Source organism: Cupressus sempervirens, chromosome 3, assembly GCF_028749045.1.
Source record: "Cupressus sempervirens isolate cs-2001-9-10 chromosome 3, ASM2874904v1, whole genome shotgun sequence".
NCBI lineage: Eukaryota > Viridiplantae > Streptophyta > Pinopsida > Cupressales > Cupressaceae > Cupressus > Cupressus sempervirens.
In genome coordinates this window covers 654,186,380-654,201,316 of record NC_143120.1, presented here as the reverse complement: position 1 = coordinate 654,201,316, position 14,937 = coordinate 654,186,380, and the positions used below count along the sequence as shown (strand labels likewise).

Genomic DNA, 14,937 nt, shown 5'->3' with positions numbered 1-14,937 from the left:
AAAAATAATATTACACCAGTAGAGAGTATAGCAAGGTATGTGATACTGTTGAGAATGTAATTATGTACTAATTAACCTCTATATTTATACTATCTAACATATTTAAAACTTTTCACAGATTGCCTGACACATCAAAGGCAACAAAAGCAAGACTAGAAAAGCATGGGACACACAAGCTCGGCTCTGGTGGTTTTTCAAAACTTCAAGCATGAGTTGTAAGTATTAGTAAATGAAAAATTGTATCAAATTTTTTATATATTGTGATGGGAAATGCTAGGATAGACTAGCTTGTCTATGCTCCTGATCCTCAACTTTTGCAACTTTTGTATTTCCTTTTGATATTTTAACTACCCTCCATTGGTTGATGAAACAATGCAAGTAAAATTCACCATACCACGCAAAAATGCAGGGCTCAGAGTTAAAGAGATGCCTCACAGAAGAGGATAAGAGAATTGGCTTCCAACAAGGCTATAGAGTCATGGCTGAATGGCTACGAGCTAAAATCAGTGTGGAAGGTTCTAATAATGATGCATCTGAGCCACAGGTAAATAAGCTAAATGAAATTTATTTCAAATTGAATACTTTACCAATTAGTCTATTTGATGTTAAGTTCCAATATAAAGTGAGTACATCTATTTTAAGCAAGCAATGATAACAATGTGTAGGATGTTGGAATGTAGCCTAAAAATCCTTCTACACAATCTGTAAATGTTGAAGGTTCGCATGATGTGCATCCCAGTGGTGGAGGTATACATTTGCTATTAAAATTTTTATATGTAATTGCAATTGGTGTTTGGATTAACATAACATTTTGTATAGCAGCTGTAGAGGATCGAGGGGTCGATGTTCATGAGCATGTTGACGTTGAGTCCAGACAAAATGATGTGGTCAGATCAGGTAAAGAGTGCCACAATTATGTTATTTAAAATAATTAAATACTTGTAACAATTATAATAAATTATTTTTAATTTAACTCTTTTATTTGTTATTGCAGAGGACCCCCCTTTACAATAGCATAGGAATTTGAGATCATCAACAACAGAGAAAAGAACAACTGATGAGGGGGGAATTGATGATGACACTGATGCTCCTCTTAGAGCTTACATAGAAAAAATAAATATAAAGAAAAAAAAGAAATGATTATCATCTACATACCTTAATTGATAATGACTGAATTTTATGTCTCAATGAATTTAATTATGTGGTAATGAATGTTCATGAATTATTTGTTAATGCAAAATATTGATGAATGTTGCATGTTTACGAATCTAATGTGTTAATGAATGTTATCATGTGATATTGATTGAATGTTACATTTTATTAATGGTTGAAAGAATGAATGAATGTTAGATGTTAACGGGGAATGTAGAGTGATGTTAGGGGGAGGGGGGTGGGGCCAAATGAGCTTCCACCTTCACGTGGTTGGCCATGTTTAGTAGAGAATATTATACTATTCTCGAAACAAAGTGAAGCTCAATAAGATACTAAATATTTCTCTATTTTGTCCTATGTTTAGACTGTTGTCCGATGCATCTAAGTCTTCATGCTTTGAACTGTCATGAAGTTCTAAACTTGTAGCTTTTTTATTGCATCCTTGGATCTCAGCACTGTCTTGGGATTGTGTTATCACCAATGATATGATTATCATAATTAACTAGGGACTAATGTATTATTGATGCCAAATGTATTAGTGAATGGGCAAAGTTGACTAATGAATTGCTGAATAATATAAACTTCTAATTAGGCCATGAAAAAATAATAGACAAATTCATTCAAGCAAAGCTTAAAGATCTCCAAACATTAGAACCATGCAAAGTGAATTAAGCATATCTAAAAGGTGATCTAGTAAATGTAGCTGGGAAAATCTGCTAAATTTATGCTCACGTTGGTTGCATTTCCCTCTTCTTCAAGTAGGTCTTTTCTCTTGCACCTTAGCATGAAAAGGACCATTCTTGTTATTTGTTTGTCTAACTATTGTTTTTTCATCGACTAGGATGTGGTAGGCTTGCAGGTACTGGGTTCACAATGAAAGCATGGAAAATTTCATGAACTTTCTATGTCTATTAAATCACTGTTAATATTAATCATTTTGTCAAAGTAGAATACACATTTTGTCTATTGTTATGTTCAGTCTGGATGATATGCATATGATATAGAGCAGATCTTAATGTTTTGATTTGCAGCTAAACGAGAGTGTTGGTTGCAAGGAAAAGAATATGGACATTAAGAAGAAGGTTCTAATTTTGTTTGCAGTACTATGCAGCTTTTGCATTTGTGGCTCCACAAAATGAGGTCACCATTTTCTTGTATTATTCTTGGTTGAATTGTTGATCGGTCATGATTTTCTTGTATTAGTCTTGGTTAAATTGTTAATCAGTATCAGTGAGTGCCAAAGTAATTTGGATAATGAATTGCACAACACAGACTTAATGCTTGGAAGTTATAATTGTGTTTTATATATGAATAGTGCTTACATTGAATTTCTTTTGAGATAATCAATGTTCATAAATTATAAGAGATTTTAGGAAGTTCATGTCTGAAAATCAAATACCATATATTATTAAGGATATGAGTTCTCTACAGTCCATTATAATTGAAAGTAATCTTGTAGGCTAAACTAATTTAATGGATCTCAATGACCTATTGTAGGTTAAACTGATTTTATGGACGTTTCTAATCACACTCAATAATGTATTACAGAAAGGAAAAGGATCCAAAAGTTTAATCAAAAAACTTGTTTTCAATGTATGTGCATAGTTTTCTTCTGATTTCCTCTTACTAGTGTTATATGATGTTCTAAAGTTTCCTAAAGAGGAACATCTCTATCTAACTTGGTTATGCTTGTTGTGGGCGTGTTCTCAATGTGGACATCCAAGTTTTTCTAGAGTTACATGCATACTAAGAATCCTTAATGTGGAAGGATTTGAACTGATATTACCTATCAATAGAATTATTTTCAGTGGTATGTAAGGGAACAGTCTTTTCATGATCTACCAGTCTGAAAACTGATTTCTTTTTTCTTGAGGCAATGTTGGTGTGCTCAATACCTGCTCTTCATGCTTTGATGTTTTTATATTCATGTTATTAGTTTTAAATGCCTAATGTTAAAAACCACTACTTCAAACCTACTCATCAACTTGGCTCTGAGTGCATGATCAACCTACTTTCTTCCATCTTTTGTTGCTGAGAAATGTTTTCTATTACTCCACCTAGTGTTTCATGTTGCTTCTATACCATCCTTGACAACCAACTTACACCACATCTTATGGGAGCATTTCTCACAATCTTCATTCTACATTAAAAACTATCACATATATTCAATGATTTCTTTCTTCCTAGTTAACAAATTAATGGGTATTATATCTTTTTATACACACCCATTGGCCCTAAGCACTAATTTGTGTGTGTAATATAACCAGTGACAACGCCACGCCATGGTAGATTCATAAGGGAGGCAATGAAATCTCCCATAGTAGTGACATATGACTACATAATTGTGGGAGGAGGAATAGCAAGATGTCCACTAGCAGCAACACTTTCACAGAACTTCACAGTATTGCTTTTGGAAAGAGGAGGGAGCCCATATGGGAATAACAACATTATGAGACTAGAGAATTTCTCAGTGAATCCGGCAGACAATTCCCCAACATCGCCCTCCCAACAATTCGTGTCAGTGGATGGTGTATACAATCACAGAGCACGTGTGTTAGGAGGAGGAATCCATTAGTCAACTTTGCCCATTCACTAATACATTTTATTGCATCCTTGGATCTCAGCACTGTCTTGGGACTGTGCTATCACCAATGATACGATTATCATAATTATCATAAGGTGCTAAAGAAAATTGGCAGAGAAATTATACATACTCAGCATCTCACCTCATTGTAACTGAGCCTAAATTAGAGAGTTCAATCTTCAGAAAAAATCACAAACCTTACTTTGATTTCCACTTTTTTGTATCATGGATTGTTTAAGCAGTATACAAATCTAGTCCTAATGTCATTATTGTTTTTTCTTGTGAAGGTATATGGGCAGGTATGAAAACTATGCACTATTTTGATGGGAAAACTTATGAATGGGTGGGAATAAGCCGACAGCGTAGTATTATGGGTAAGGTAAGTATTATCTTCATGCTCAATTTTCCTTATCCAAGTAGAAAAGTATATTATTTTTTAAAATTTCCAATCTAATTATATAGCTCTGGAAATAATGTATTCATAAGGCAGAATGTTTACCTATCTCATCTTTTAGAATTGTTGATTGTATCTCTCAAATCTTAGGGATTAGTTTTATGTGATGATAAAAATCTTAACTGAATTGAATCCAGAAACCAATCACTATGATTATAATAAATAGTAGAAATTTAATATTTGATTCTCTATAATTTCTAACTTAATATAAAAAAAATTGACTGAAGCTAAATATCACATATATCATTTTTGAAGGACTATCAATAATCTGTTATTATAGGAGTGAATTCTATAGACATTAGTAACATTTCAACAAATAAAGCTAGAACGAGTCATCAACCATCTCGAGTGTTGAGTGTTCGATCAAGGGATAAGTATTAACTGCAATCCTATCATTACTTTTAGAAATTCAATTCATGCTCCTCTAAAAGCATATAATGCTTTTTCCTCCTCTATTTTAAAGAAGAATAATGGTTCATATGCAAAAAATTTATTAGAATTCAAGTTATTTTGTGTTTATTGGCCTTGACAAGATATTTTTTGCTACGTTGTGTAGTGGTAAGTGTTAAACTTTAATGCAGTGTTAAAAAAGTTTATCGACATTGAATGACATACTGGACTCAACTGGCTATAATTGGAGGTTATTACATGTCGGAATCATTTAGGAGTATAATAGAGAGTCATCCTACAAATGGCAGTTCTGAGCTATTTTTTTTCGCAGGCATGCCAAGTTTGGGGGCATCGATAAATGAAAAAATATTTCACTCCAACTTCACTTGGTGAGCTAACAACCTGTAGCTTGAATTTTGCTCCCTTCTTTTCTGTGAGCAGTCGTTAAGATCTTTGAAAGCTGAAAAGAAGCTGCTTTAAGTCCCCTTTTGGTTGGCTCAACAACTTTTCAAGCTTGCAGCGTGACAATTGTTCATAAAGTCATTTTTTTCTTTCTGATTTCAAAATGTCGATTTGTGGTGATTTTTAGCGGTGCTCAGGATTCCATTCGGCTCAAGGCTGTCAAAGTTTCTGCAGAGGTATGCAAGTTTGAAATTCTTTGATATCATCTCAAAATTTGGGCTCAATCTAAATAAAATCCTTTTGCTAATGTTTTCAAAGAATAATAGATTGTAGATTATTTGTCAAATTGTAAAGTTTTGTGACGATTTTGAGAGATTATCTGTGAACAGAGGCTATAGATGCCTGCAAATGCTTCATTATAGACCCGTGTCTAAGTTCCTATGTGTGAAGCCATTAAGCTCAATTAATGATTTGATTTCTTCACCAAATTCAGCTTTAATATGAACTAATTCCTTCGCTAGTATTTCTATGCTTGAGAATTACTATTTTTCTTTGTCAATCTGGAAATAATTGGATACTTTAGATGTTGCCTGTAAATTGAAGGATATCAAGCCATCCCTCAAATAAAAAATGTAAGGTACATCCTAAAAATTTCCATGAGGCTAGAACATCTTAGGCATAGTTGCAAAAAATTAAGAAAGCATAGATGCTAAAAATGTATGCAATTTATTTTTTGTTTTACGGCGTAGTTGTCGCAATTGCAATGTCTACCACTAGCTTAGCGACAGAATTGCTATGGCGGCAATGCCAACTTCCGTCACAATGCTAGTGGCAAACATCGCAATTCAAGCATTGCAACGGGGTTGACTTGCCGACAATGCCAACTTCTGCCACAATTTTTTTTGTTTTATGGTGTAGTCGTCGCAATTATGACAACCATCACTAGCTTAGCAGAAAAATTGTTGTGCCAGCGATGCCAATTGCCGCCGCAATGCTAGTGGCAGACATCGCAATTGCGACATTCATGACAAGCATTGCGACAGGGTTGTTGTGGCGATGATGCCATTTTCTTTGCAATTGCCAGGTAGTCTGTCGCAATTGTGACGTTGGCCACAAGTATTGTGATGGGGTTGATGTCACAATAAAGTGGTTGTATAGCGATGGATAGGCGTCATAATTATGATGGCATGGGATAGACGTCATAATTTATGACTAAAAAATAATGATGTCTATTACTGTCACAATGGCAACACATTGTCGTCGTAATTGCGACACATAGCCGTCACAAATCGATGCCAAATGTATTAGTGTGTTAAACCATTGGTCTCCAAATGTTGATGCTTGGGTTTCAATGTACCATTCACACAATTCTTTTCCAAAGTCTCATCCATCTCCAGGGTTCCAATATCTTGTATCAAACAATTCAAATGTGAATGAATATCGTTAACAAGTAATACCTTTGGTGGAATCTGTGACTGAGCTCTGGTTAGATCAAGCACTTCTACAATTGCCAGACTCAACTTGAAGTTTGGTGCCTTCCAATCGATTCCTTGAACCAACATCTCAGATCATTTCTTATTTTTGTTGTTGGAGGATGCCATGCTTAGTAGGGTTTATGAAAACACAAAAATCTTCAACTAAAAATGCACAGATCACTTGGAAGCACAAAAATCACTCTTTGCAAATAGCTCTTCAAAAATTCATAGTGATAAATAAATTTGATTCCTTTCCTTTTAACAAATTTTCATTTTCTAATCACCATAACTGCTTGGTATGATTTATTGTTTGGTGACAGACTATCTCCCACTCAATTTGACCTTAGTGCTTGGTAGAGTCATTCATAACTCGATATCGAAAGAATGTTTTAGCGTATCTCAACTTTTCTCAGCACGGTCTTGCAACCTGACCTAGCTCGGTAAGGCCTAGATTTTCCTTAGACACTAAGTGATGCCTTTTCATCTTGAATGCTGATATGGATTTTTCCTTCTAGCAGGCTGGAACTAATGTAAGTTAGGTCATACATCAAACAAATGTTGGAGTAATGGTAAAGAAAAATTCAATGGAAAGTGTTACAATTGCAATAAGCCTAGTCATACAGCTAATGAATGCAAAGAGAAACCTAAATTTGAAGGCAAATGTCACAAATGCAAGAAGCATGGACACAAATCTTCTGAATACAAAACCAAGATATTGAACACAACAAAACAAATTGTGGAAGCTATATTTGGTTGGGACTACAAAACATGGTGTAGATGCCACTACTGTGGAGAATTTGGGCACATTAGAGAAATTTGTGTAAAACATCACATGAGAACAAGAGACTCCACTAGAAGATATTTTATTTGTACAGAACTTGAACATCTTCCCAAGAACTATATGAACATTGGAAGGATTAAAGATGAAAAGAAATCTAATGCTAACAACATCAAAACCTTTTGAAGGGAAAAAATTTTGCACAAAGAATAATAAAGAAGTCAAGAGTGAACCAAACTTACACGGGTTATTCTTTGAAGTGCTGATGCTCTCTATGTTCTTGTTGAATTGATTTAGCATTAGCTCAGCAAAGTCAAAGGACATGTTGTTCTTCACCACCTTGAGAGCCAAATCAACTACCTCACATGACATGTTGTTGAGATGACTGGAGCTATAGATTTTATGAGCTATTACATGAATTGTAAATTTCAGCTCCATGTCAGTCACATTGCTGATCTTCATGCCTCTTCCATCCCACTCGACAAGAGTTTTGCTTTCCAGTTCTACCCAACTTAGGGTTTTGGCAGTCTTTGCCTTGTTCAACATTGGGAGCCCTATGATTCGATGAATCATTTTCTTTATTATCTGAATGGGTTGTTCTAACCATAGCTACCTATTGTGTACATAGCTAAGGATAAACCTTATCCATTTTACCTAAAAGTCTCAGGGCATATGTGGAATGTGTGTTAAACCATTGGTCTCCAAATGTTGATGCTTGGGTTTCAATGTACCATTCACACATAACTTTTCCAGAGTCTCATCCATCTCCAGGGTTCCAATATCTTGTATCGAACAATGCAAATGTGAATGAATATCATTAACAAGTAATACCTTTGGTGGAATCTGCGACTGAGCTCCGATTAGATCAAGCACTTCTACAATTGCCAGACTCAACTTGAAGTCTAGTGCCTTCCAATCGATTCCTTGAACCAACATCTCATATCATTTCTTGTTTTTGTTGCTGGAGGATGCCATGCTTAGTAGGGTTTATGAAAACAAAAAAATCTTCAACTACAAATGCACAAATCACTTGGAAGCACAAAAATCACTCTTTGCAAATAGCTCTTCAAAAATTCATAGTGATAAATAAATTTGATTCCTTTCCTTTTAACAAATTTTCATTTTCTAATCACCATAAATGCTTGGTACGATTTATTGTTTGGTGATAGATTATCTTCCACTCAATTTGACCTTAGTGCTTGGTAGAGTCATTCATAACTTGGTGGCAAAACAATGTTTTAGTGTATCCCGACTTTGCTCGGCAGGGTCTTGCAACCTGACCTAGCTCGGTAAGGCCTAGATTTTCCCTAGACACTAAGTGATGCCTTTTCATCTTGAATGCTAATATGGATTTTTCCTTCTAGCACGCTAGAACTAATGTAAGATGTCTACTTCAGAATCTTATTTTCAGGCATCCCTATGGGAGATCAAGTAGAGATGCTTGAGTAACCAAATTCTTGAGTGGCATGTGCTTCATGGATTGAACTTGTATTCTCAGAAGATTTTAGAATCCATTGCTGCCTCATCTACTTTCTGATGTTGTTAGCATTGGCTTTCTTTTCATCTTTAATCCTTCCAATGTTCATATAGTTCTTGGGAAGATGTCCAAGTTCTATACAAATAAAATATCTTCTAGTGGAGTCTCTTGTTCTCATGTGATGTTTTACACAATTTTCTCCAATGTGCCCAAATTCTCCACAGTAGTGGCATCTACACCATTTTTTGTAGTCCCAACCAAATATAGCTTCCACAATTTGTTTTGTTGTGTTCAATATCTTGGTTTTGCATTCAGAAGATTTGTGTCCATGCTTCTTGCATTTGTGATGTTTGCCTTCAAATTTAGGTTTATCTTTGCATTCATTAGCTGTATGACTATGCTTATTGCAATTGTAACACTTTCCATTGAATTTTGCTTTACCATTACTCCAACATTTGTTTGATGTATGACCTAACTTACCACGGTGATTGCAAGCAGGCCTTTGATTGTTTTGAGCTCTTTGCTTGGATGTTTCACCTTCTTCTATGTATCCTATTCATGCTCTACCTTTCTATCTGTATTGACTTTGCTCATTCAATTGATTATGTATGTTTGAGATTTCATTATCCTCTCATTAGTTTGCTTTTCAATGCTTAGATTATTTTGCAATGTTTCATTCTTTAATCTTAGATTCATGATTTCTTCATTTGCACTAGTAAGCTGATCAATGAATTCTTTCTATTGAAGGGATAGATATTGAATTTCATTGTTCTTTCCTTCTATCTCTTCTTTGGCCTTGTCTTTTTCTTCCATGACTTTGCACAATCTTACTGACTAAATTTCTTGTTCTCTTTTCAGTTTTCTAACTTCTTCTTGAAGATTAGAATTCTTTTCTAATAGATCTCTAATTGCCTCATTAGCTTCATCTAAGTTTCTTTCTAGATAGCTATCTTCAATTCTTTCTTCAATGTAGAGTTTTTCATTCATTTCTATTGCAAGATCCTTTCTTCTTTTCAAATATTGAGAGAGTTACTCCTTTTCTTTCTTAAGTTGCCCAATAGCCGATTCCAAATCCATCTTTACATTGTCAATAGCTTTATCTAGCCCAAATACCTCCATTGCCTCTGATCTTTGCTCAAGTTGTTAAACTTCTTCTCTAAGAACCACAAAGCTCTAATACCAATTGTTGGAAATATATAGGATAGGCTAGGTTGCTAAGAGGGGAGGGGTGAATCAAGAACCAATAAAACTTATTCTTATTTCACCAATTAATCCTTCATGTATATTCTGATCTAATTGCATGCATGAAAAAATGAAAGCATTTAAAAAATTCATAACACTTTGACACAAGATATGGTGACCCAAAAACCTTCCAAATAGAAAGTAAAACTGGGGTGGGGATGATACCCACAAGCTTTAGTACTACAATATAAAGTTGGTCGATTAAGGCTTACAATTGATCACTTCTAATGATCTACCCTATTAGGAGCAATAAGGACTACTAATTCCACCTTGCTAAAGGATTTACAAAACATACAATGAAGTATGCACTCAGTAAAGAGATTTGCAAAAGACTGTTAAGTCTACCTTGTGAAAGCATTTAACTATTCCACTTATTAGGACGAACCAATGGTTGATCTTTGATCTGCAACTCTAATTTGTTGGTTGAGATTCTTTTGGAGTGTAATGATCACCTTGTTGTGATAGATAAATCTTTGTTACTCCTTCTACTACTTGTAGCCTTCTTACTTTGTACTTATGCTCTTATTATATTTGCATCATGTGTTCTTTTTATGTCATGTTTGGATGTGATACAATACATTTCATATATACCAATCCAAGTTGCAATTCATCAAATTTAGCTACAATATAAGTTTCACCTAAATACACAAAGTCGGCTCAATTGCTGATAGTCAGGTTCTGAAGACAAACTCGGTGAGGTTCTGATACTTGGCAACCATTGTCAACACTTGGCATTATCATGCTCTTGGTAGATGTAGAAGTGTTGGAATGTCTTAATGGGAAGAGATCTTCTGAGAGGGGGGGTGAATCAGAAGTACTAGCCTTTTAACCACTTTTAAACCCTTAATAACATATAACTAAAATTAACATGCATGCATATAAACATTAAACAATCATGAGAGACAAACATGCATCACCACATAATACTTGAGATTTTGGTGACCCAGAAAGCCTCCAGGAATAAGAAGGTAAAACTGGGGTGGGGATGATACCCATGAAATTACTGCACCAATTGATTTCAACCACTTCTGATGGTTTGCCCTGTTAAAGGCCTACCCTAGTAAAGGCTACAACACACTGTTAATATGTGACCCTATTAAAGGATTTCTACACCATGTTAGGAGTGCGCCTTGTTAGAGGACTTAAGAACATTCAACTTAGAATGCCACCCTGTTAAAGGATTTACATAAGGCTATTAAACCCACCTAACTCATTAGGATTTCCAAATTCCTAATACAATTGTGAGAGAGTATTAGAATAATACACCTGAACTAATGCAATCTCTAATGCTGATCTTAGGCTCTTGATATGCTCATCTATCCTTGATCTCTGTTAGATTTGATCTGTTGATTGTGCTCCTTGTTCTATTCAGATCAACTAGATGTGTAAAAATGTTGTCCTTTCCACTAAATATTTTACACCAATGCTTTGTAACAACCTCAATAAAAGGCTCTTCTTTTCCTTCTCCTCTTCAATTCTCTTCCAATGGTGTTAGGACTCCCTTATAAAGATTAGTGGATCATTATGCATCCTTGGATAAAATGTTCTCGCTCAAAACCTTGAAATTCACCCATTGGTTGCATGTAATTCTAATTTTCTCATTGGCTGCATGAGGATCGCATAGGTGGATGGAAGGATTTGATATTATCTCCTTATCTTGTCATGAGTATGCATAACCATTTTATGTCTTGGTTTGTATTGGCACAAACTCTTATGCTAATCCTGCGTTGCTTTACACATGAAGTAATACTGATGCTCGACACCATCTATTCTAGATTGCTCGGCATCCTCTGTGTTTCTTGCATTACTCAGCTCCTATAGAATTCCTGCATTGCTTGGCTTCTACTGATTCTTGAATCACTCGGCTCCTATTGACTTTGTAATGCTTGGCACACACTATCTTCTGATCTACTCAGCACATGTTGAATTATGTATAGCTTGGCATATACTGTAATGTGTTCTGCTCAGCATCAACTGTAGTTTTCTCAGAATTATCTATGATTTGGCACATAAAGAAATTCTAGCTCAGCTTCCATTGTGTACTCGGCATGTATAGTGAAAATGGTTAAGTGTGTTGACACTCATTTGTCAATCTTATTTATTTGATCAACAAGAAGCTCAGTTCATACTAATAACTTCCAAGTAGATGAACTCGGTTAGCATTGGTGACTCGGTGAACACTGCAAAACTTGACCTAAAAATTGAATCACTTGGTTGATGCTATAAGACTCAGTCAACACTAACATTGTAAGCTCAGTATAAACTGAATCACTTGGTTGACACTTCCTAGCTTTGTCAATAGTTGATTCACATCACTGATGCTACAAACTCGACAAACACTAGAGACCATGATTTGCACTGTGCAACTCAGTAAACACTATGAAGCTCGATTTGCACTAATATTCATCAACTCGGTAGATACCTCTTGGTGTGAACTAAATACTAATTCTGGAATTTAGTAGAAACTATAGAACTCGATAACAACTATATATCTTGGCAGTAACTCTTAACCAATTGACTAAGTCATGTGAGTCACTAATAAACAAACTTTGACCATAATGTCAACAATCTTTTATCTCTAAGAAGGAGGACTTACCTGTGGGCTTGATACCAAAGAAAGAAGACCAACATTCATTCAAACCTGTGACTAGGACATTCTGAGCTAATTATGGGCCCAACATATTCTGACCAGAAATCAAAGTCTCCTTCCCTGCTACCTACCTTGATTCACATGGGCCCTCACTCCCACAGGAAACTTTATTCCCCTGGTCATCCTCCTCCTAGCAGGCACTTGAACCCTTCTCTGCACCATCCTAGATAGAACCACCTAAAGCAAAATTCAAATTTCTGATCTCACTTATTCCCACTCCTACTCCCGCTCCCTCACCATTCACCATATTATTTTGCATTACATAAATAATAACTTTCCATTAAAAAATGTGTTTTTGGGAGAAAATCAGGACTTCTAGAAGATGAAGATGATCATCAATGTACAAATCTAGAATATGGTGTTTCTTGTTCAAGTCATACAGAATTGGATGATGATGACATGAACACGGAAGAAACTAAAGTTGATGACGATGATGGTAACAACAATGGTCATGTTGATGATGACTGCAGTGGTGGTGGTGATGATGATAAGGTAGTGTATCCAACTACATCATGATCATATAGACTACATTATAGATTATTTCTAACATATATTATTAGGATGCATTTTTTTTTGGTTACTAGCATATGTATCGTTTTCATGGATTGCGGTACCATATTAGGGAGTTGATACATTTTGACAAGTACCATTTTATTATCATTTCAATATATTATGTTGACTTGTGTCATTTTTTCTCACAAATTTTGTCATTTTAATTCACATAATTTATCATTTTTACTTATATCATTTGTACTTGTGTCATTTTTACTTATGTTGATTGTTGCACACGTATCATTTTGACATGTTTTTGATCTAGATCAATGTAGTTTCTCGGATAGATTGTGTATAAGTTTGATGCAAAAAACTCTATACACAATCTATTCTAGAAAGTGCATCGATCTAATTTATGGATTGTGGAAACCTGCTCAGATTAATATTTTTGATCTACTAGTATATTGGATTTTCACTTAATTTTAGTTATGTCTAATGATCTTATCAGTATTCACTTACCAATTTATATATATTTGATGAGGTTGATATTTTTTTGGATGAATATTTGCTATGTGTGATGATTTTAATTTCCTACTAAGGATATTGTCAAATTCAATTAAATTATACTTAGTGTTGATATGGGTTTCATGAACAGAATAAATAGTATTAATTAATACAAATGGAAGTAATATATGAAGATTTTTTTGAAGTATAAAATAAAGAAAAAATTGAAACAAAAATAGAAGCAATATTGGAAGCCAAAATAGAAGCAATTATAGTATCAAACAAAGGAGTGAATTGGAAGGAATATTACAAGAATAAAAGACATCACAAAGGAATAAAAATGAGAAGCAAAAAAACAATTAAAAATGAAAGATAAAAAGGAAAATTGGCAATATAAATGGAAGCAAAAAGAGAGCCAACTAGGAGCAAAACTGGAAGCAAAACTAGGACAAAACCTTGAATCAACATAAGAAGAAAAATTAGAACTAATAGTGGAAGTGAATAGTTACATCATAATAGGAATCAAACTAGAAACAACACAAGAAGACAAAATAGAAGCGATAGTGAAAATAAGAAGTGGTGTCATTATAGGTGTCAAATTGGAAGCAACAGAAGAAGTGAAAAAAGGGCGATAATGGAAGCAAAACTAGAAGCAAGAAGGGCATTATAATGAAGTCTGTCTAGAAGTAAAAGTATAAGTGAAATCATAAGAAAATATTATAATTTATAATAGAAGCATAACTAAAATAAAAAATTGGGGGAAAAAACTAGAAATAAAATAAGAAAAATAAATGGCTCTATAATAAAAGGAAAAATAAAAATAAAATTGGGATGCCAAAACTAATGCAAAAATAGAAGCATAAATAGAAGAAAAATAGGAAGCCAATTTTGAAGAAAAATTAGACGAAAAAAAAAGTTTCAATAGAAGATGAACTTGAAGTATAATGGAAAGATAATATGATGCAAAATTAGAAGCATCATGGATATTTTTTTTTTAACAAAAGGTGACAAGGCTTGTATATATTTATATTTATATAAAAGAGTGTGTGCATCATATTAATAGCAGAGCATGTAACTTGTATCGTATTAATAGCAGAGCATGTAACTTGTAAATGTCTAAAAAACATAAAATCTAAACCTAACTAGGATAAACAAAAATGACAAGCCCAAATAACATACAACGAGATTACATAAAACCAAAAAATATACATCTCATACTACTAATAATTAGCTAAGTAAAACATAGCTTGTGAAGACAAAAATGTTCAAACTCCATAACATCTAGCTATTCATCCATGGCATCCTGGTGTTGGGGCAGATTTCCATGGCCATGACCA

The 14,937-nt window shown here is 34.3% G+C and overlaps 1 protein-coding gene across 1 annotated transcript in view; it reads right to left on the bottom strand.

Annotated features, from left to right (window-relative positions):
* Positions 1-14,937, bottom strand: part of LOC149568391 (uncharacterized) — a 30,071-nt gene that overhangs the window by 4,687 nt on the left and 10,447 nt on the right. Inside the window, exon 2 of the mRNA XM_089816722.1 lies at positions 12,676-12,767. Within this exon, the coding sequence (XP_089672848.1) occupies positions 12,676-12,767 (92 nt within the window). The remainder of the gene's footprint in view (positions 1-12,675; positions 12,768-14,937) is intronic.